The sequence below is a fragment of the Mchenga conophoros genome, linkage group LG22 (genome assembly GCF_057382185.1).
Source record: "Mchenga conophoros isolate Kocher_MC1m ecotype Shallow Benthic linkage group LG22, M_conophoros_male_GT1.1, whole genome shotgun sequence".
In the NCBI taxonomy this organism is placed as follows: Eukaryota; Metazoa; Chordata; class Actinopteri; order Cichliformes; family Cichlidae; genus Mchenga; species Mchenga conophoros.
This window is the reverse complement of record NC_140546.1, coordinates 8,154,210-8,174,394: the sequence shown is the minus strand read 5'-3', so window position 1 is coordinate 8,174,394 and position 20,185 is coordinate 8,154,210. Positions and strand designations below refer to the sequence as shown.

The 20,185-nt window shown below is 40.9% G+C and overlaps 1 protein-coding gene across 3 annotated transcripts in view; it reads right to left on the bottom strand.

The window, feature by feature from the left end:
- pvrl2l (PVR cell adhesion molecule related 2 like) overlaps window positions 1–20,185 on the bottom strand; it is a 339,024-nt gene that overhangs the window by 207,100 nt on the left and 111,739 nt on the right. For all 3 annotated transcript variants that reach the window (XM_085261437.1, XM_085261435.1, XM_085261436.1), the window contains exon 2: window positions 3,090–3,202. In XM_085261437.1, the coding sequence (XP_085117563.1) occupies window positions 3,090–3,202 (113 nt within the window). The remainder of the gene's footprint in view (window positions 1–3,089; window positions 3,203–20,185) is intronic.

Sequence of the window (20,185 nt, the reverse complement as noted above, 5' to 3'; positions counted from 1 at the left end):
AATTAATTGTTTCTACATGAGGATCATTTCATTTTTGAAAGGCTGAAAGTAACGGTGCTCTTTGTTGCCAACTGCATCCAATAATAAAACCTCTAAAAGCCTAATCAGCAGACCAACTCCACACAGAGTTTGGCTTATGTGTGCATCTATGTATGCATTTGTTTTTATCAGTAACAGTGTCTATAAATGTTGTTACATTTAAGTGAAATCTAACCCACACAGCTCATTTGCAGACCTTGTCCCAAGTTTGGTTTAAACTAACAGCACAAAACAAACAGTAAAGTAGAACCAGTAATAGAAACAACAATGACTAAAAGAATATAGATTTTAAAAAAACCTGTTTGTGTCTGTGTGCGTCAGATCAGGAACTAGGTAACATTTGAATTTCTCTCTTAAGCTCCAATCTTTCATTCTCGACACAACAACAACTATTTTTGTGTTTACAAATAAGAGCAACGCAGTGAGTGTCTTTAACAAGAGAGTTTCTAAAAATGTGCACCGTTTTCTTATTTCAAGTACAGAAAATCCCAGTCTGTGCTCTGCAATGCTATGCCAAACATTTTTGTAAGGTTAATTTTTGGGGAATTTTGTGCCTTTGTTGGAGGGATAGTGTGTCAGACAAGGTGATGGGGAGAAAAAGAGGCGGGGATGACATCTAGAAATCATTATGCCTTTAATAAATGGGCCAATCAGCCATCGATGAGGTCTGAATTGACTGCCTAGTGCATAGACGCTGTGAGGTCTTTCCCCTTTCTGGCAACCATAATCTCACAGGCCTTCATGCGGGAGCCAAACATCAGCTCCCTCATCAAGAAAGCACAGCAGAGGAAGTACTTCCTGCAGCAGAAACTCAACCAGCTGAGTTCATTGATGGTGTACTTCTGCTCCTCCATCACCATCTGGTACGCTGCTGTCACTGCCAAGGACAAAGGCTGACTGCAGCGTGTCATCAGTTTTGGTGAGAAGGTGATTGGCTGCAATCTGCCTTCTCTACAAGACCTGTATGCCTGCAGGACACCGAGTCGAGCATGAAAGATTGTTGCTGACCCCTCGCACCCCACATATAAACTTTTGGAGTCACTCCCCTCTGGCAGGAGGCTGAGGTCCATTATTGTGGTCCATGAGGAATATAAACCTCATAGCACAAGAATGGTTTCTTCATATCTGCAGCTGGAAAACTTGACAAAGCTTTGATCCCCTCCTCTCTGTCGCGTTGATGATTTTTATTTGTTCAATTAGCAAACCATTACTCAGGCTGCTGAAAATGTACATATTCGACTACTGCGGACTTTTATATTATATATTCTGATTCTGTGTCAACAAAGCTTCAAGCAGCTAAAACAAGATGATGTTTCACATGTTTAGCTTTCAGCGGTTTGTGCAGGGCTTTGTTACAACACTGATTACAGTTTGTTTGCAAGTACCACAACAGAACAACAGCAGCTTTAGTGGATGTATAAGTAGCAGGCTCACTGTACATCTTCATTCCTGCACTTGTTTTTATTTCTCCATGTCTGCCAAGCATAAAATCATATGGAGATGGATGGAAGCCTTATCAATTTATTCATGCTTTACAACATGCATGCAGCAATAAATAATAAGACATCTTAGGATGTACAGTGGGATCCAAAACATTCTTCTATTTTGCATTAGTTCCCAATTTATCTCAAGAATATTCATGCCAAATGATAAAACCAGCTTTGAGTGAATCTCTACAAAATTTACATAAATTTTAGATTATATCTGTATTTGCTTTGCCCCCCTTTTGACAGCAGTTCTCGAGCCGCATCGGCTCCACAGTTTTATGCAAAATCTGATAACCCACATTATCTCAGCATGATCTGACGTTCGTTCGAATGGTTCTCATGGTGTCAGGAATGTTTGGCTCTCTCAGTCTTCAAATGAGATTAAAAAGATTCAGTGGAGCTGAGGACTCCTTGGTCTTTGGTCTTAAGTGCTTGCGAACCTTTGATGTGTGTTTGGGTCATTATTCTGCTGCAGTGTGAATCCATTTCCAAGATGTGAGGATGGAGTATCGAGAAGTGCAACTTCTTCTCGGTAAGAGCGCTTTGTATCCGGAGCAAGTGCCCGATCACAGCACTTCACAGCAAATCACCAGTAACACCAGGTGGGAGCTTGGTCTCTGCATCCAAGCGATCCAGCTGCTTGACAGCACGGATATCATTAATCAACATGAAACCTAACTTTTAAATCACAGCGTGTCGCGTTTAGGGACATTTTGTGTGTCAGGGCATTTCCAGCTTTTCACATCTCGTTTCATGTCACGCTGTCAACATCACAAAAATGTTCGGTTCCCTTACCGCCACTGATTCTCTAAATGATACCAAAATTATACTGTGGCAGTGTTGTACACAGTAAGGCGCTGGTTTTCAGTCGCAAGGTAGCAGTAGTGGGATTCCCAACCCAGATCCACCTGTATAATGTCGTTTCAATCCTTTATTCCCACCACCTTGTTGCACTCACACTGCACTATCGCTCTTTTTTCCTCTTCGCCTCCTCACAACCCTCTCTTTTTGCCATAAATCTAAGACTTGGATATGTCAGTACAAATGTTTTTCTTTCTCATCATCCTCTTTGAAATGCTGTTATGGCTTTGGCCTTGTTTCCTCTCCTGAGATGTGGTTTAGATATTGCCTCTCATCCTCTGAGACCACTGCTAGACAGCCTTAAGCTCAAGAAGCCCCTTCCTCTTTAAAAGGTTGTTTAGAATAACAATTTGACATCAGATGCCATGTGGCAATTACCCTTACTTATGTTCTCTTAGAAACTATTTCCTCCTTTTATCGTCTGTCTTGTTTTGCCACCTGAGTCTTCCTACCGGAGACAGTCTAGATAACTTTTTGTATCTATTTATTTTTAAACTGTTCAGTTTCTTGGAAACTTTTACCATGAGTTTCCTTATTGGCATGTCTTTATGTTACCGGTCGAATGAACAGATCATGGAGGAGAGACTGGCCATTTGACCCCTAAATAAGCGTGTCCATTAGGCTACAGTGCACGCCTTACTTTTAAGCTCTGAATCTCAGCACTTCTGGAATTATTAACAATGTTGTCTTTCATCTGCTAACCTGTGTGAGCTTGGTCAGACCGCCTCCATCGTTAAATTGGCAGCTGAGCTCAACAGACTCTGTGGGATACGCCTCCAGCTCCTCCGCAACTTGCACTTTTGGAGCCCCAATTTCTGAAAGCAGAAGAAAGAGAAAGGAGAAGAGAGATTATGCAATCATTCATATCATCATATTTCTTTGTAATAAATTTAAAAGAGGAAGTTGAACAAACAGGGACTAAAAGAGGTAAGAATCTGAGAGGAAAGCATTTTCAGTGGGCTTTTAATTAAATGCACTTGCTGTGACTGATATTTTCCCCTCCCACGTTTTGTTTGCCATGATTGTGAAGGATCAACCTCCTTCATTCATTATAGATAATTTAGAGAACTATACTCAAAACAGAGCGAGAAAGAGGATTAAACGAACAGGAGACCATGAGAGAAAAGAGACAAGCTCCTTAAAGAGAAAGAAATAAAAATTCAGAATCATTAGTCTTTGGTAAAAAAAGCCTCAGGCAGAGGCTTCCTTCACCTGGGTCCTCCTCATTACAGTAAAGCTTGTCTACCAGGAGACATCGCTAGGGGGCAAGCCTCTAGGAACACGGTTGGTTACTTTGCCTTTCATCTGTTTGCAATTCAAAGGAAGGCACCTGTAACTTTTCCTTTCAAGCTGAAGTGAAAAGTGTTGAGGGAGCAGAGAAGGTCAACAAGACCAGCACAGGTTTAATGAGAACAAGCCTATAGAGCCGCCCTCTGCGATCAAACTTAAACAGAGATCAAACACATATGCTAACAGCCAAGCAATGCCTCAACACTGTGTGCCACCTGTTGACCCGCAGGCTGTGTCAGAACACAGAGTTTAAACTGGACAAGAGGAATTAGTTTTTTAACATTCATCCGTCATTCTGTAATTGACTGACTCAGCTCTATGCAGCTGCCAGACCTCCTTTCAAACCTATACTTTATCCCTTTTTATCAATTTGTAACAAAATGTCACTGTGCTGCTGTGATACGCTATTTTCTTGCCAACAAGAATTGGTGTTCCTACCCATGTATCAGGTTTCTTTGTTCAAATACTCTCCACAGGAGAGCCGGACGTCAACTGAATTTCAGATTGATCTGCCAAACAGAACTGATGTTGCAGAAAATGCATTTCAGGCTTGCAACAGAAGTGCAGGAAACCCTGAGCTAGACACATTCTGCAAAACAGCAGGTTTAAAAAAGTGCTCCTCAGAACATTGCTTTAAACTGCATGTAGGCTCTTTGTTGTGTTGTTTTCCCCCTAGTGAGAAAATATTCACTTGCTGTATAAATTTCTTAAAATTGAAGGACTTTAATGAACTTGTAATTCTTGTAGCCAACAGAGGGAGAAAGACAGAAAATGGCTCAACCAGAATAAGAAAGAAAAATGAAAAGACAAAGGATCAGAGAACTTGTAATCCTTTCTTAATACAATCTGGGCCAAATCCAGCAGCTCAAAGTGTTTGGCAACATCCATAAACAATCATATGAGACTGGGAGTGACATTTTAAGCGTGTCCAAATGTTCATGCTTTGCAGTCAAAATGTTGTTTTTCACAGTGAGCCATCAAACACTCATTTGGAGTAACTTAATGAAGCTTATTCCCTTTCTTTTTCTTTTTTTTACTTGACCTGCTGCTTTCACTCATTCAAGCTCCAGATCCCCTGCTGACCCGGGATCAAATCCTACCAAGGCCTTTCTTGTCTACCTCCCCTTAGTCTCTGCCCTCTCAGCCAGCTTCTGTGCCTGTAAAGATAAAATTCTTGTGGGGAGCCGGCCTCTTACTCTCACCACAAGAAAAAGGGGATAAGCACTCACTAACCGCTAGCTATAACCGCTAGCTAGCCTCGGGTGTGTTTGGAAAAAGCCTCTTAGTGTGTGAGGGATTGATTAGGACAATATGTTACATTCTGCACCATGGAGGTGAATGGGCTGGCCGGGATTTAGCCCGAAAATCAGCTGTAAAACGCAGTCACACTAACAAAAGAAGTGTGAAGGTTGTGTGCTGCAGGAGGTCTTGGGTTGTTTTGGATTTACAGCATGCGCGCATCCGCGTGTCCAACCATGTGTGCGGGAGTGGATTTTGTGTGTGAAGTCATATGCATGCTTTACAGCGCAGGACTGATGTGTGCATGTGTGATCGTTGTACGTCAGAGTGTGCGCATAAATCACAGCATCTCACTGTAATGTGAGTGCAGATAAGACTGACTGAGTCACTGAAGCACACTTTTTACCCCAAGGGAGACAACGGGCTGTCAAACCATTTATCCATTCCTACTGTGGGTCCAACACACTCACACACACAGACACACACACATATAGACATGCAAATAAAATAAATTAAGTTTTTACACAACCCGACAACAACGAAAACAGCAGAGTTTGAATCTGTTTTCCCCATTTGCTTCTCTTTCGATGTCATTTTTGTTCACATTTGCTTTTTTCTTTTCTCATAAACAAAAACGCGGATTAATTTCACTTAATTAAACACATCAACACACAACTCCCACTATTCATAAAGAAACCAAAATGCAGAAATACACAGACACACCAGATGGTCTCACCAAAGCCATGAACCACATAAATGTTTGGGTTATTCATAGTGGTCAATGAAATCTCTTCTGTGACGCACGGGGAAAAATATAATAAACAGAAACAGGGAGAAAAGAGAGGAAGAGGGGATGATGGTGAAGGAAAATGAGGTGTATTGAGGTTAAAAGAGCTAAACAGTGAAAGAAAACGATGTCAGGAAGAATATGAAAGGAGCTTTGAGAAGGATGGTAGAAACATTTATTTAGGGGAATAAATATTACGGAATAAACGAGGAAAAGCGACTAAAGGAATGTCTGAAGCTGAGAGAGGTGGAAGAGTAGACTGGAGGAGGAAATAAAGAAAACCGGAGAGAGGGGAAGTTTTAAAAATGGTCAAAAAGCGACACGAGGAGAAAAAGCTAAATCCTTGAAAAGTAAAATAAGGGAGCAGAGAGCATGAGATGACACCACAGATGATTCATTTCTTCAGAGTCAGATGGAGACCGAACCTACTGGCTCCCTGAGATGAGACGAGTGAGAGGGTGAGAAAGTTTTCATTCTGACCGTACATACAGACCAGCGTGATCTCAGCTGCAGCAAAGTTGCAGCTTGTTTTGAGGTTAACCATCCAAGCTGATACTTCTTTGCTGCAGTGTATAGGCTACGTTTTAAACACTGACATTTAGTTTGTCAGAGTGTGCAAATATAATACATCGTGTGGAAAAATATCATCTAAGCTACAGAAGACTTGCATGAAAAAAAAATGAAAGCTCACAAAAGTTGTTGTCAAACATGAAATCAGTCTCAAAAGATTTAAAAAAAAGTGGGTAAATTATGTTAAGCAAACACTAAATACTGGTTCTATCAGTTCTATCAGCATGATTATGGTATCTCTGGAAATGTAGTGATAGCAAAAGAAACCGAGACGTGACTATCAAACACTAGGTGAGAGTGAAAGGTAAAAAATAGTTCCACAGCAGCTTCCTGGTTCATGGTAAGTAGTAAGGTAGACAACACTGTGATATGTACTGAGAGTGCAGAGAGGTGGAGGTGTGCTCTGGAGTGAAGAGGAATGAAAGTCAGCAGAAGCAAGACAGAATAGGGGAGATGGGTAACAGCGACCTGTGGTCAACCATCATAAGCAAACGGACGGCACACAGGAGAGGACGGCAGAGGCAGGGGGGGAGTGGGTGGACATTAGTGTCAGGGGTGGGACAGCAGCAAGGATAGCAGAAAGAGAGGAAGGGGAGGTTTCCAAAATGAGGCCTGCTATGATATGTGGTTTGGAAACACTGGCACTAAAAAAAGAGAGGAGGTGGAGCTGGAGGTGGCCCAGTTGAAGATGTTAAGCTATTTGTGAGTCTGTTTGTTTGAGCACGTTTGCATGAATGGCTTGGAGACAAAGTTAGAGGGGCGAGGCTGAGATGGCTTGGACATGTGCAGAGAAGTGTCTAACAAGTCTCAGCGGATACACTGGACAAAGAATGTTGAATATGCAGCTGAAAGACAAGAGGAGAAGGGAAAGACCTCAGAGGTTTATGGAAACAGTGAAGGAATACATGCAGAAAGCTGGGGTGATAAAGGCGGAGGCGGATGATCTAATGTTTTGACTCCTAAAGGAAGAAACCCAAATGAAAAAGAAGAAGAAAAAGTAATAAAAAGGTGTAATTGCATACTTGGATATTGGGTGAAGGCTTTAACTCCCCAAAAAAGAAGAAAAAAAGTCAAAATTCTACTTGAGTTGTTTTCTGTTATTTGCTTTTAGTAGTTCTGGTGCATAGAGACATTGCAATCAGTAACTGCCTTTATTGAATAGTTGTAATTAACATGTTGAATGCAAGTACTGCAGATGGGAAATGTGGGGAATGAGAGCAGGGGAGTGCCATGCAGCAAATGTCAGGCCCATCGGGACATGAAGTAGGTTCTCAGCTGCCGAGGGCGTTTTGGGCCATGCCACACTCACCCCAACTTCTAGGCCACTGCATCTCCAACAGTCTTTAAATCTTTAAAGATGCAGATGGGTGAGGTTCAAAAGACCTCAGCTAATAGCCAAGAAAGAGAAGTTTTGATTTTTAAAAAAAAATCAAATAGAATTTTTATTAAATAAAAGCAATCTGAAAAGATCAGGAGCCTGCTCTTCTATCGCCTAAAACTGGGGAAAGCTCTCAATGAACAGTCCAAGTATGTATATATTTTATTTTTCTTCAGCTTTATTGAAACATAAACTTTAAAGGTTGCTAAAGTAGGTTGCTTACAGAAAACACTCAGCCCTGTGAAATCAAGTGTCATCATTGCTTATGCCTAATTGTATTGTTTTCTGGAAGCATAACGTACAAATGTTTGTCCCGCTATCAAGGAAATTGGTGTCAGTGCACCACAATAATTCTTATCTTTTTAATCCTCTCCAGCTTGCAACCCCAGTGATCCCACAGTTTGTAGCTTATTCCTACTGGAAGTCACTGTGGATTGGAGCAACAGCTAAACACAAACAGAAAGTCAAAAAGGGAAGGTGTAGGTGAACAGCCACATTCTGCGTCTCTCTCAAAGCACCAGGGAGATGAATCACAGTTAATTGACATTTAGAGGCTTGTGGCATTTGCCTGTTTATGTGGAGATTCCCCATGTAGACAGGCATGTAGGAAGAACGTGAGGAATATGCTGATGGGGTGCTCAGTCATCCACATTAACATCCAAATCACATGCTTATAGAAGGCAATGAACCACAGCTGTTTTGTTTTGGAGTTTTCTGTCAGCCTGTCATGATGTCAGCTATGTCAGCTTTTATCTGGTTGATTGCCAGCAGCTGTCAGCTGATAAAAGTGAAAGAATGGATGCATTTGAAAAGCTCAGGCTTCTGCATGGAGAATGACTTTAAACATATCAGCGGTACATTATGAATCCATAGCTGTATTTTTCCCTTTGTGACTAAATCACAAATTGTTGGCAGCAGGGGATATATTTATGGCTGACCAAGGTAACAATCAGTAGAGGTTATTTTCCTCCCAAGCTGTACCATTTGCTGTAATTTTGCAGAAAATCCAGATTACTACTTTTACCAAGCAAAAACCTTGAGGGATGAAAAATGAAGCAAATGCCAAAAAGTGCATTTTCATTCATGGCTGCTTCTAAAGGAGGTAAATCCCTATAGAAGCAGCTTTACAGACGAAATAATCACATTGACACCTTTGTGTAAAAGGACAGCTTTGGTCCCAGGAGCCAATTTAACCCTTTATACCAAGAAGGCTTTAAAATTATTTTTAGGTCACGGCTCCTTAGACTGAGAGGCTGATGGTGATTGAGGCAGATATAGCCTCTAGCTGTTTGTTACGTTTCACCTAATTCGAGTCACTTTGCATTTTTAAAGGAATTATGTGTCTAATAATGTGGCTCACTGTGTGATTAATAATAGTAGCAGCAGGTGCTTCAGTTTTGTGAGAGAAATTCTAGTATTTTATGTTTCTTTATATGTTACTTGGCACTAATTAACAGGTGTCCATGTGTCGTGTGTGGAATCAGTCTATGGATGGAACCTGCAAACTAATCTTAGCATTAGCTGATAACAACACTTAACCCTCTCCTCCTGATACCAAGAAATCAACACGGTGGTGTCCAAAATGCTACAGTTTATATTTAAACTTTGAGTTTGAAAACCAGTAGCTACATCCATCTTTTATTTACAGCAGGGGTGTCCAACACCGCAAGGGCCGGTGTCCTGCAGGTTTTAGATGTGTCCTTGATCCAACACAGCTGATTCAAATGGCTAAATTACCTCCTCAACATGTCTTGAAGTTCTCCAGAGGCCTGGTAATGAACTAATCGTTTGATTCAGGTGTGCTGACCCAAGGTGATATCTTAAACCTGCAGGACACCGACCCTCGAGGCCTGGAGTTGCCCAACCCTGATTTTCAGTGTATGATTTACAAATGTTTTTTGTGTCCCCCTGCTTATTTCTCACTGTTATAGTTTAAAACAACTGAGTATTTTCACTTTCAGTTCTCTTATTAGTGTTTTATACTCTGTTTTCATTTTTTATGGCCTGTTTCTCTGCGATCAAAGGACTAAGAAGAAAGGCCTCTATCCAAACTGAATAAAACTGACTAGAAGTACCTTTCACTTTTTCATAGACTCCATACTTCAAACTTTAGCTGAAGACTTCTTTCCCCCACTGAGTAGTTCAGAAACAAAAGTAGCACTTTACCGAACAAGGCACTAATTTATAGACTTCCGTCCATAACAGGTCTGGAGTCTTGAAATAAGTATTCTTCTACATCGCTGATTCATATAATATAAAATTGCCTGTTTCGTTTCTGTTTCTTTTCTGTGCTCATTCACGAGCCAAACAACATCTGTCTTGGCAGAGCCCCCAGGTACGTGGTGTTAAATGCGCGATCACTTCGCTTAATCATATCTCTATCCTCCAGCTTTTGTCACTCGGGTATGAATGTAGGTGGAGGTGCAACATACCTTCTTTGTCGAGAGACAGCTGTCGAAAGCGTTGAGTGATCAAGCATAAACTGAGCTGTAGGCTGCCAATATCGTCACAAATATACTGTAACTGTGCTGCTAACGAGAGATGGAAAATGAAAGATTCATGCAATGAAGGTTTAATCACAGTTTCCTCACTCAGCATTGCTCATGGCATTATTGGAATTTTATATAAGAGCTTCGGTTACAATGGAAAATACATTTTTAGACGAAGGAGGAGTAAGAGGCGAACGATGGAGAGGAAGGCAGCAGTGACAAGGTGAGCCAGTACACCTATGTGAGACACCAAAGATGGGCTTTAGACTAATGAAGGTGAGTTTAGTTATAAATCTGAGGCCATGGTCCTCATCTTGAAAAAGGTGGAGTGCCCACTCTGGGTCAGGGACGAGTTCCTGCCCTTGTGGAGGAGTTTAAGTATCACAGCGTATTGTTTAAGATGTCGGGAAAAGGGAGCAGGAGATCGAGAGACGGATTGGTGGGGTGGCCGCAGTGATGCGATGCTGTACCAGTCTGTTGTGGTGAAGACATTATTTCCCGGTCGATCTACGCCCCTACCCTCAACAATGGTCACAAGCTCTGGGTAGTGACGGAAAGAATGAGATCGCGGATACAAGCAGCGGAAATGAGCTTCCTCCAAAGGGTGGCTGGCCTCTCCCTTAGAGCTAGGGTGAGAAGTTCGGGCGTTCGGGAGGGGCTCAGAGTAGAGCCGCTGCTCCTCCACGTCGAAAGGAGCCAGTTGAGGCAGTTCGGGCATCTGACAAGGATGCCTCCTGGGTGAGGTGTTCTGGGCATGTCCCATGGGGAGAAGGCCCCGGGTTAGACCCAGGACACGCTGGAGAGATTAGATCTCTCGGCTGGCCTGGGAGCACCTGGGTGTTCTGGACTGGTTTGAGCTTCTCTGCTTGGGCTGCTGCCCCCGCGACCCGGCCCCGGATAAGTGGAAGAAAATGGATGGATAAGTTATAATCCTTCATGTAAGTGGTCGTGTAATTGGCTGATAACAGGGTTGGGGTCTTGAAAGCATCACATTATTATTGCTTATATTTAGTCGCAGAGTCTGAAGTTAGAACAGGACAACAGTAGGGCTGCCACAAACGATTATTTTGATAGTCGACTAGTCACAGATTATTTTTGCAATTAGTCGACTAATCAGATCATGCATCCATTGGAGTACAGTTTATTGCACCAGCATGCATCTGCTCTTATATAACTATCATTAGCTTACAGCTTTAAGTGTTTACGGTATGTGCTAACTAAAAATAAAGACAAGATGATAGTTTATTAAATTTTAATGAAATTTTCAGATTGTTTCGGTGAAGTTTAATAAACTCCTTGCTATCTAAAATATAACGGACACCGGAGTATATTCTCGAGCATCTCACACTTCTGATAATCAGTTGTCGTCTTGACGTTTATTCAGCTGTATAAAAACTATAACTTTAATCTCAGCCAAACCGATTTACTCAGGAACAAATAAAATACTAAAAAAAAGCCAAACAATAACATTTTTAAGTTATTTAAGTGACTTATATATATTTAACCTGAGTAGTGAAAGACGGCAGTGGGTTTGAAAACGATTTGCCGGGAGTCCGGTGTTCTCACGGGCTCTAGTGAGCCTTGCCCCCAGCTAGCTATCGAGCTAGTGGGTAACAGACGTCTCCGAAAAGCGCTTTTGAAAATATGTGGTGTCTTGATAAACTGAGCAGATATTTGAGGTTTACACAGCTACATTCTCGCCTGAAAATATGTTAAACGTTTATTTTGTGACCCAGAAAGAATAATACGAGTAATATTAAAACTAACTAGCTGCTGCCATTGTTGTAAACTGAGCTGGGCTGCGCTATGAATTCTGGGACACAGCTTCTTCTTCTTCTTCTGGGTTTAACGGCAGCTGGCATCCTTGTACATGCAGTGCTGCCATCTTCTGTTTCAGTCCGTTATTACACTCTTAAATCCTACTACTTATTCCTGCGTCTTTTGTGATCTTACAAACCTTCAAACGATGCGTCGACTATTAAATCAGTCGTCGACGATTTTGATAGTTGACGTAATCGTGACTAGTCGACCAATCGTGGCAGCCCTAGACAACAGTGTGTGATATCAGTCATTTTGATCCACTGTATAGCACGTCAGCAGCCATTAAAATCTCCTCATGACTTTCATGAATGAAAAAAATACAATTCATCAAAGGTCATGTGAATTAGAAGAGAAGAGGAAGGCGTTGGAGTTGAGTGACTGTCTCATCCACCACTAACTGGGGACTTGAATTACCGGTAATTGGTATTTGACAGCTCATAATCATAGCTATCTTTTCAGTAGCAGAGCACTGATCAACAACACGGCAGAGGGAAGCGAAAAGGGAGATTACTTGTCACAAGGACAGCTTTAGTTCCACACAAACAGTTACTGTATCAGCTCACACTCGACAGCTTCTGCTACATTTTAACAAATGTCACCTAAATACCAAGGCTGTATACATTCTCATTCTTTCCATAGATGTTTGGTTTTCAATTTCGAAAATGTTGGTATTTGTTTTATAAAAAGGTGAACTGATATGGTCTGTAGACGGCGGTTTTTCTGTCTGGCAGCATTTATTTCTGTACAATTCCTATGAATCTTAGCCTTGACAACATTCAAAGTCCTCAAAGCAAAAGCTTGCCATCATTACTTCTCACTCACAGACGAATCAAAGTTGAGAAAAAGCCGATTCGAATCCGACAAATCAGATATTTATCATTAACGCTGAAAAAACTCCTTATGTAACCACAACAAGCACCATCCACTACACTTCAGTTTATATCACTGTTGCCAACAAATGATGTGACTACAGAGCAGACCATGTAGTGATTTTCATTCTGCATGAAACCAAATTTTCTAAGGATCATTAACGGTTCAGGTCCTTTCATTTAAAACAGACAAAAATAGTCAACATGCAACTGTTAAAAAACAAAATGCGCTATAGAAAAGGGCAAAAAAGTTTTGCAAGTTGTTGTCTCTCTGCACATCACTGACCCCTAATTACCTCGAGCTTGCAGGGGAAGCACCTAGTCTTTGGTTAATTAGATTTAGTTCTTGCAGCACATGTGATGAAAGTGCACAAGGTTGTTTACAGGAATTGAAATAGCAAATTAGCTATGCTTGTGACAGCTGGAATCACCCCGAACAATCTCTGTAAATGTGCAACTGTTGGTTTGATGATGAATGCTCTGTGTGATTAGTTCCCTGGTGTGATTTCAAACTCATTTTTCTCAGACTGCATCTGCAGGTGGAAAGAAGTCTAGAAATGTAACGGTGAAATGATAACGGCCACCAGGCACACTCAGGCAAGCGATAATTCAGGTCTCTGAATAGCGTCCATGAATACTGTGACAACTCAATTGTCTTAACAGTAAGCAGTTTATTGAAATGGAGGAATAATACTGCTTCAAGTCAATCTTTTATGTCAAAATAGAAAATTAAGTTGCGGCGCATCGCTACAAAGCGAAACGCGGTTCTCAGTGAAGGAGAGGTAATTTTATGTGAGAGAAATAAAGGATTTGCAAAAATCTGTGAAGTTACCAGCAAAAATGTTCCAATTTTGAATGATAATCCTTAATTTTCAATAGGTTAAAGAACTGTAATTTCAATTATTTTTGGCATTAATTGTCAGGCATGCGAGGTGATAGACTGAGTCACAAAGGCAGAAAAAAATACTTTCAGTTTAACATTAATGGGTAGCTGACAGCTGAAATAATTGGCATGTTTACACTGTGGGTGGCTTTTCAGTGTTACTGTGCTGTCAACTGACAACCTATTAACTCCAGTTATAGCGATTTTTTTTCTTTTCTTTTTTTCTCTTTTTCTTTTTTAACTGGAACTGAAGGGCTGCATAATCCTCTGTGGGCTGAGAAAATGATATGGCCTATGGGCTTATGAAACACTTTCAAAATCCTCTGGCACTTATTTCCAAAAACGCCCAGTGGACAATCTTATAAGGACTGTACTGGTTTTCATTTCTGAAAGTTGGTATTTTACAAAGGCACCATATTCATTCACCTGTATCTTTAAAGAAGCGTTAAAGCAGTTTTACAGCTGTGGTGTCTCTGTGCATGTCTCACGATGAGAACTGACTCACCAGTAATTGGTATTTGATACTAAATGAGTGCTGCATATAGTCATCTTTAATCAGGTTTGAAGGCCTTTTGATGATAAATGTAGCAGGGATTTTCCATTCTCTCTGACACCCTTACACCGTCGAGAGCTTGATAAGGTTCATGATACTCCACACAAAAGCCATTGTTACAATAATGAATAGGTGGCAGATATGCAATTTAGTTACACAGTATAATTTGTAGGGCACCTTAGTGTAGATAGCTTATCTCCCAACTGCTCAGGTATTTCATGCATGCAAATCTACAACAGAAAAAGGTAAAACGGAGACATGACATTACAAAGGAGCAGTCCCTGTTATTTGCATGTGCTGAATGTTTAAAGATGGCAAAAAGATGGATCTCTACACAAGAGTACTCGAGAGGCAACAAGAGGTTGCATTGCTGTTTTCTTGGTGTAATTTCTCAAAATGCAACCTTGAGAGTCTTGCAATACAGAGGGAAAAAAGTCTAAAGGGTTCATTTACAGTTATTTTCCTGTAGATTAATGAGCACTGTACTTGTCAAATACATGAAAATAATTCAATGGAATCTGATCATTCAGGGGTGATCTCTCTAGATAGATCGATCCATCGATCGATCGATCCATAGATATGTGTGTGTGTGTGTGTGTGTGTGTCCCTGTTAGGTGTGACATCAAAACAGGCACGGACAATTTCATCCCACTCTGAGTGTTTTAGTCCTAAAGCTGACAACATAGCAGTCGGTTTTGGACTGAAAATATGTTGGTTTAAGCCCAGGGACTGTTTTCACAAAGGAGGATTCCCAAGTTAACTGTATATCTTTGATGAGCAAAACCCGGAACACCCTTCAAAGCCAGAACATAGTCTGAAGTAAAAAAGAAGAGCTGTTCTGGGTGTTACATGGTGTCCAGATAACCCCCTAATCCCGCCTTGTGAGAAAGGCCCCAGGAAAGGCTGAAAATGTCTGGGTAAAGTGAACGAGAGTGGTTCTTTCTTCCTCAACAAATACTGGGGAAAGCACCCTTGAGCAAGGTATTTACCCCTTAAAGCTGTTCAGGGTGTTGTACTGTCTTTGTGAACGCAGAAGCAGGTGATGCTTAAAGAAAACATTCAAGTTCACACAGTTGGATTAGACTTTCTTAATGATCTGCTGGGAATAATGTTGATGAACCCTTGAAAGGGTTTACTTCCTCCATCGAGTAAATGTTCCTCCTAAGTTGAAGTTGAATACTTTTATTTATTTTACACACTCCTCTTAAATTCCTCTAGCAATTTGTTTTTTTTATTGCCTGGTTTCTACAGCTCCAGCTGTTCCAGCATTCTTATCCCATCTACCTCAGCAAAGCTAATAATACCAACAACTAAAGAAAAGCGCTGCCCTCTTTCTTTTTTAGTTATAAAAATCAACCTTTCAGTTTCCTTTAAGATGTCTTACCCAGTAGCAGGAAAAATATTGCATTTTAACCAATCCGAATGGAGATGGTGTCATTACTCTACTGTGATCACATTGTGCAGTAATCACAGATGTGAATAATGATAAGCAAAGCAAAAAATGTTGCCTTTTGCCCATATAAAGATCAAAGTTCAGCTCTTGATGTGTGCATAGGTTCTCCCAGGTGTTGTTCCAGCATAATGCACCCAGAGAGAAGCCGGAGTATGTAATCTAGCGAACAAAGCCTCTTCACTGCAGGTTATGTTTACGCATTACAAAAAGAACACCGACAGCAATGCCGAGGTAAAGAACAGAAGGTTCAATATTTTAGGTCTCTGTTTTCAAAAGCCCACCTTTGCTGCTCCAGCCCTGAGGTCCTCCTCTACAACATAAACAAAGCCGTGTACGTTTGAAAAGCAATGACAGGACAGGAGAACAACATATTCAGGAGAAAACAAATGTAGCAACTGCACAGAGAATTCACTATATTTGCTTTTTTTCCTGCTTTGTTTTTGATTTTTGGGGAAAAGGTTGGAGATGGGAGAAAGCCGAGCATGATTCTGTCCATGCTGCACCAAATGATACACGTCTGTCATAATATCACAAAACAAAGAATCCAAAGCGCTGATGTCAATAGCTTTTGTTCCATTCTCCTTTTTCAAGAGCAGTGCATTTCTTTTCATGCCCCTGCCTTGTTGATCAAGGCTCTGTGGCTCTCCCCACAGTTCCATTGAAGAGTTTGCCTCCTCTATCTGATATTTCCACTGCTCAATACACTTGCAATCTGCTTGCGAAGATCAAAGGCCAGCGAGGAATTCATCAAAAGGAATTATTCAAAAAAAGAAAGAGGAGAAGAGGCTCGAGATATAAGAGATGTAGCTGTGAACAAATTAGATGGTTATCCAATATTGGAAGAAAAGACAAGCAAAAGGCAAAAGAACACAATAAGGCTAATATTAGGAAATACTATGAAAGTCCTGAGCAGAACTTGGTAACACTTGGTATTATTGGATCAGGTAAAGGACTATCACACAGAACAAAAATTTTAAAAATACTTGAATTGAATTTCTGACAGAAGCCCTCTGATAGGCTGCTGACCTGCCACAGGGCAGTGCGTTCTCTTTGTGGTTTCTTTTTGCACTTTAATGCAGGTTGATTAAAATAACACCTGTCCTCTTAAATCTGGAGCAGACCGTCACTGGAAACTTCAATTAAATAAAGAGCCTTTGGTCAACAACCCTTTTTACAGTCAGACCCATTGTCCCTCGTCGCCTTCAACTCATCTAATTTTCATTTACTAATTTGGGTTTTATTGAAAAATCAAAATAACATATCAAGGAAGCCCGGCATTGAAAAAACAACCTCGAATAAATGAAATTTCTCGGTCTAATGAGTAATCTCTGTAAATAATTGTGTAATGAGCAAAATAACAGCGAGATCTAAAGTAGAGTAACCGTTTTTACTATCTTGGAGTAGCGCCGTTAGACTTGTGGTTGGGAAATGAGTGAGAATTGATGAGATGGGTAAGTTGTTTTTACAGATTAGTCGACTAACTCATTCAGTGTGAGTAAAGGGGCTGGCATGCAAGCCTGCTAATTTTAATTCTCAGTTTTTGACAGGCTGCTCCTGGCACAAGAATCCTCGCATTTATCCACCAGCAATCGCTTGGACACATTTCCTGGTCCCCATTTTTGTTTAGCCCGCTATTGCCCAGCGCTTGCTGTGAGAATGCCGTCCAGGAATGCCAGTCTCGCCGCTATCATCCAGCACTACAATCAGGTGTGTTTAGCAGCCCTGTTAAAAGCCCATTAGCGACTGCTTACATGCAAGTGCCTCCACTCCTGCTGTATGACCGGCTTTTTAACTGTTGTCTGGCACAGTAAAAGGCTTCATTACACAAAAGGAACTGACTCATTGATGCGTGTGCCTGTGTGAGTGTGTGTGCATGACACCTGCCAGTCTCAATTTCACCCATATTCTCAAAGAGCCGTGACCCTGTCAGAAACAGTTTAATGTTACCTTGTTATCTCAACTGTGCATATTTCAGGGAGAATAATTAAAAGCCTCCTCCATACCGTGAGAGTCCACGTGTCAATCTGGCCTGTGTCTAAAACTAAGTGACTTTAAAGTCATTTATCTCAGCCTTTTCAGCTTGAAAACAGACAGAAATAATCCATGCGACTTCCTACTGGAGCCATAAATATGCATCACGGTTTGCAGCAGAGCAAGTTTAATTATCAATTATAGAAGGAAGCCAGGAAATTACAAACATTTTACATTTTACAAGGAAAAAAAACATACGATGCAGACTTAGTGATCACGTTTCACTGCTTACATCCGTTTTTAATTGCTAATTTTTCTAAAAATCAGCTTGTGACTCATCACTCCTGGGTTGGCTCAGGCTGTGAATCACTGAGCTAGACGGGTGGATTCCAACAATGGGGGTGGATTTGGCTCATTTCATTTCAAAGTGACACAAGTCCATTTTAACAAGCACTCTACAGTAAAACACTAAGAAGAGAGCATTGTGGCCAGTGAAGCACTGAGCCCTAATTACTGATATTTTCTGCCAGAATGAGAAGCAAGTGGCAAATAACCAGATTACAAAGCTGAACACAAATTAATAAGGGAGGATCAGGGGACCAATACAAACATTAACACTTTAGTTTCCGACAGCGACAGATCTGCTGCGCGAGGGGAAATCAGCCCCAGAATCCCATGACCTTCTCATGTAATGTATATCATTACAAATCATGGTTGTAATACAGAGACGAGCGAGTATTTCATCCAGAACATTAACATTTTTATCCTATTTGGGTTTGCAAACTATGATAAACACAATAAACATCACTGTTGATTCTGGGTAAACAGTGCAACAAATTAAAAGCACTTTTAATCAAAATTCGCTTTTCTATGAGCAACACATTAAAAGATGAGCCCTCACAGGCAGGAATCCTGTTGAGCTCGAAGGCACACAGATCACTGATAAAGCAGGCAATTCTGGTGAATACAGCACATTTCCCCACAGGCCCACCTCCTCACATGAATCCTCATTACCCACTTAGTCAGTTGTCATAACACTCAAACACAAGGCATTCAATTCACAGGCTTCAGGGAAGAGCCTCCCTCGCTCCGAAGCTGCGCACAAGCACTGAAACAATTATCTGACAGGTACGATCAGCTAATGCATTTATTGCACTTATAATCAACGTCTGTCTCATCGGAGAAAGAACATTAAGATCAGTGGCCAACAGATGAGAAGCAAATACAGTTTTGTGTTTTTTAAAGTTCACCACCTGAATGAAATTATATTATTAATTAAAAATTATGGATTTGAACAGGCAGCTCTTCCCTTTTTCTCAACAACACGTCACTGACTCCCTTTATGGAAGGATTGTTTGTGCTTGGTCCAAGAGGTTGCAGTTAGTTCAGACTTGTTTGTAACGTCAGCAGAAGATTGGTACAAATCACTGTGGAAGCAGAACTAAAAGTATAAAAAAGTTTGTTTTGAGGTTTTTACACATATGGGCGAAACTAAATTATAATAATAACAGTAATTTTCATGGGACATCAAAGTGCTCTGTGTATACAATTCATCTTTGCTTGACTTTGCTAAAACCACAGAGGTCTGTAGTGTATTATTAAAATGATTACTGTTGCTAACAGCAGCTGCTGAAGTAGATGCTGATTCATTTGAAAATATGATCAGTGACCGGTCACGCTTCAACAGGCTCTGTCTGTGTGCAGGTTAACAATCGCTGTGAAGATCAAAAGAAAGATGGCATCTGCTGAAATTCAGTTCACAAACCATCAGCTGCTGCTTAGTGATCATTTAGTTTTAATAACTTTTTTGTATTCATGAACAATGACTGACACATTGTTTATGAATACAGAACAGGTCACCTTGTACAGGATGTATACTGGCTATACAGGAAGCACCGACTATAGAGTAGAGAGATCCCTGATCCATGCCAAATGTACCAAATCATGTTACGGACTCTGTATAACTGAGGTAGGCAACTCCAGGCCTCGAGCGCCGGTTTCCTGCAGGTTTAAGATATCACCCGGGGGTCAACTGATTAGTTCATTACCAGGCCTCTGGAGAACTTCAAGACATGTTGAGCAGGTAATTTAGCCATTTGAATCAGCTGTGTTGGATCAAGGACACATCTAAAACCTGCAGGACACTGGCCCTCGAGGCCTGGAGTTGCCCACCCCTGCTCTATACGCTAAACCATACCATAGATTTGGCGGAATTAGGTCATCAAGTTACTAAAATCTTGCTTATTTGTACAAGTGTAGTTGTCCAGTCCATTGCATGACAATGAAAAAGTAATTATAGCAAGGTCAACAATAAGATAGAAATGATATGGGCCAACAAAAATAATATTGTAACTACTGGCTGTGTTCTGTTCTTACTTTGTTGTTAGTGATTCAAATGCCAAATGGCTAACTTTCCTTTGCCAAAGTTCTGTTTCCGTTTTCAAAGTCGAGCACTGCTCCAATTTGACCATGGGAAAAAAATCTGATGTTTTTTG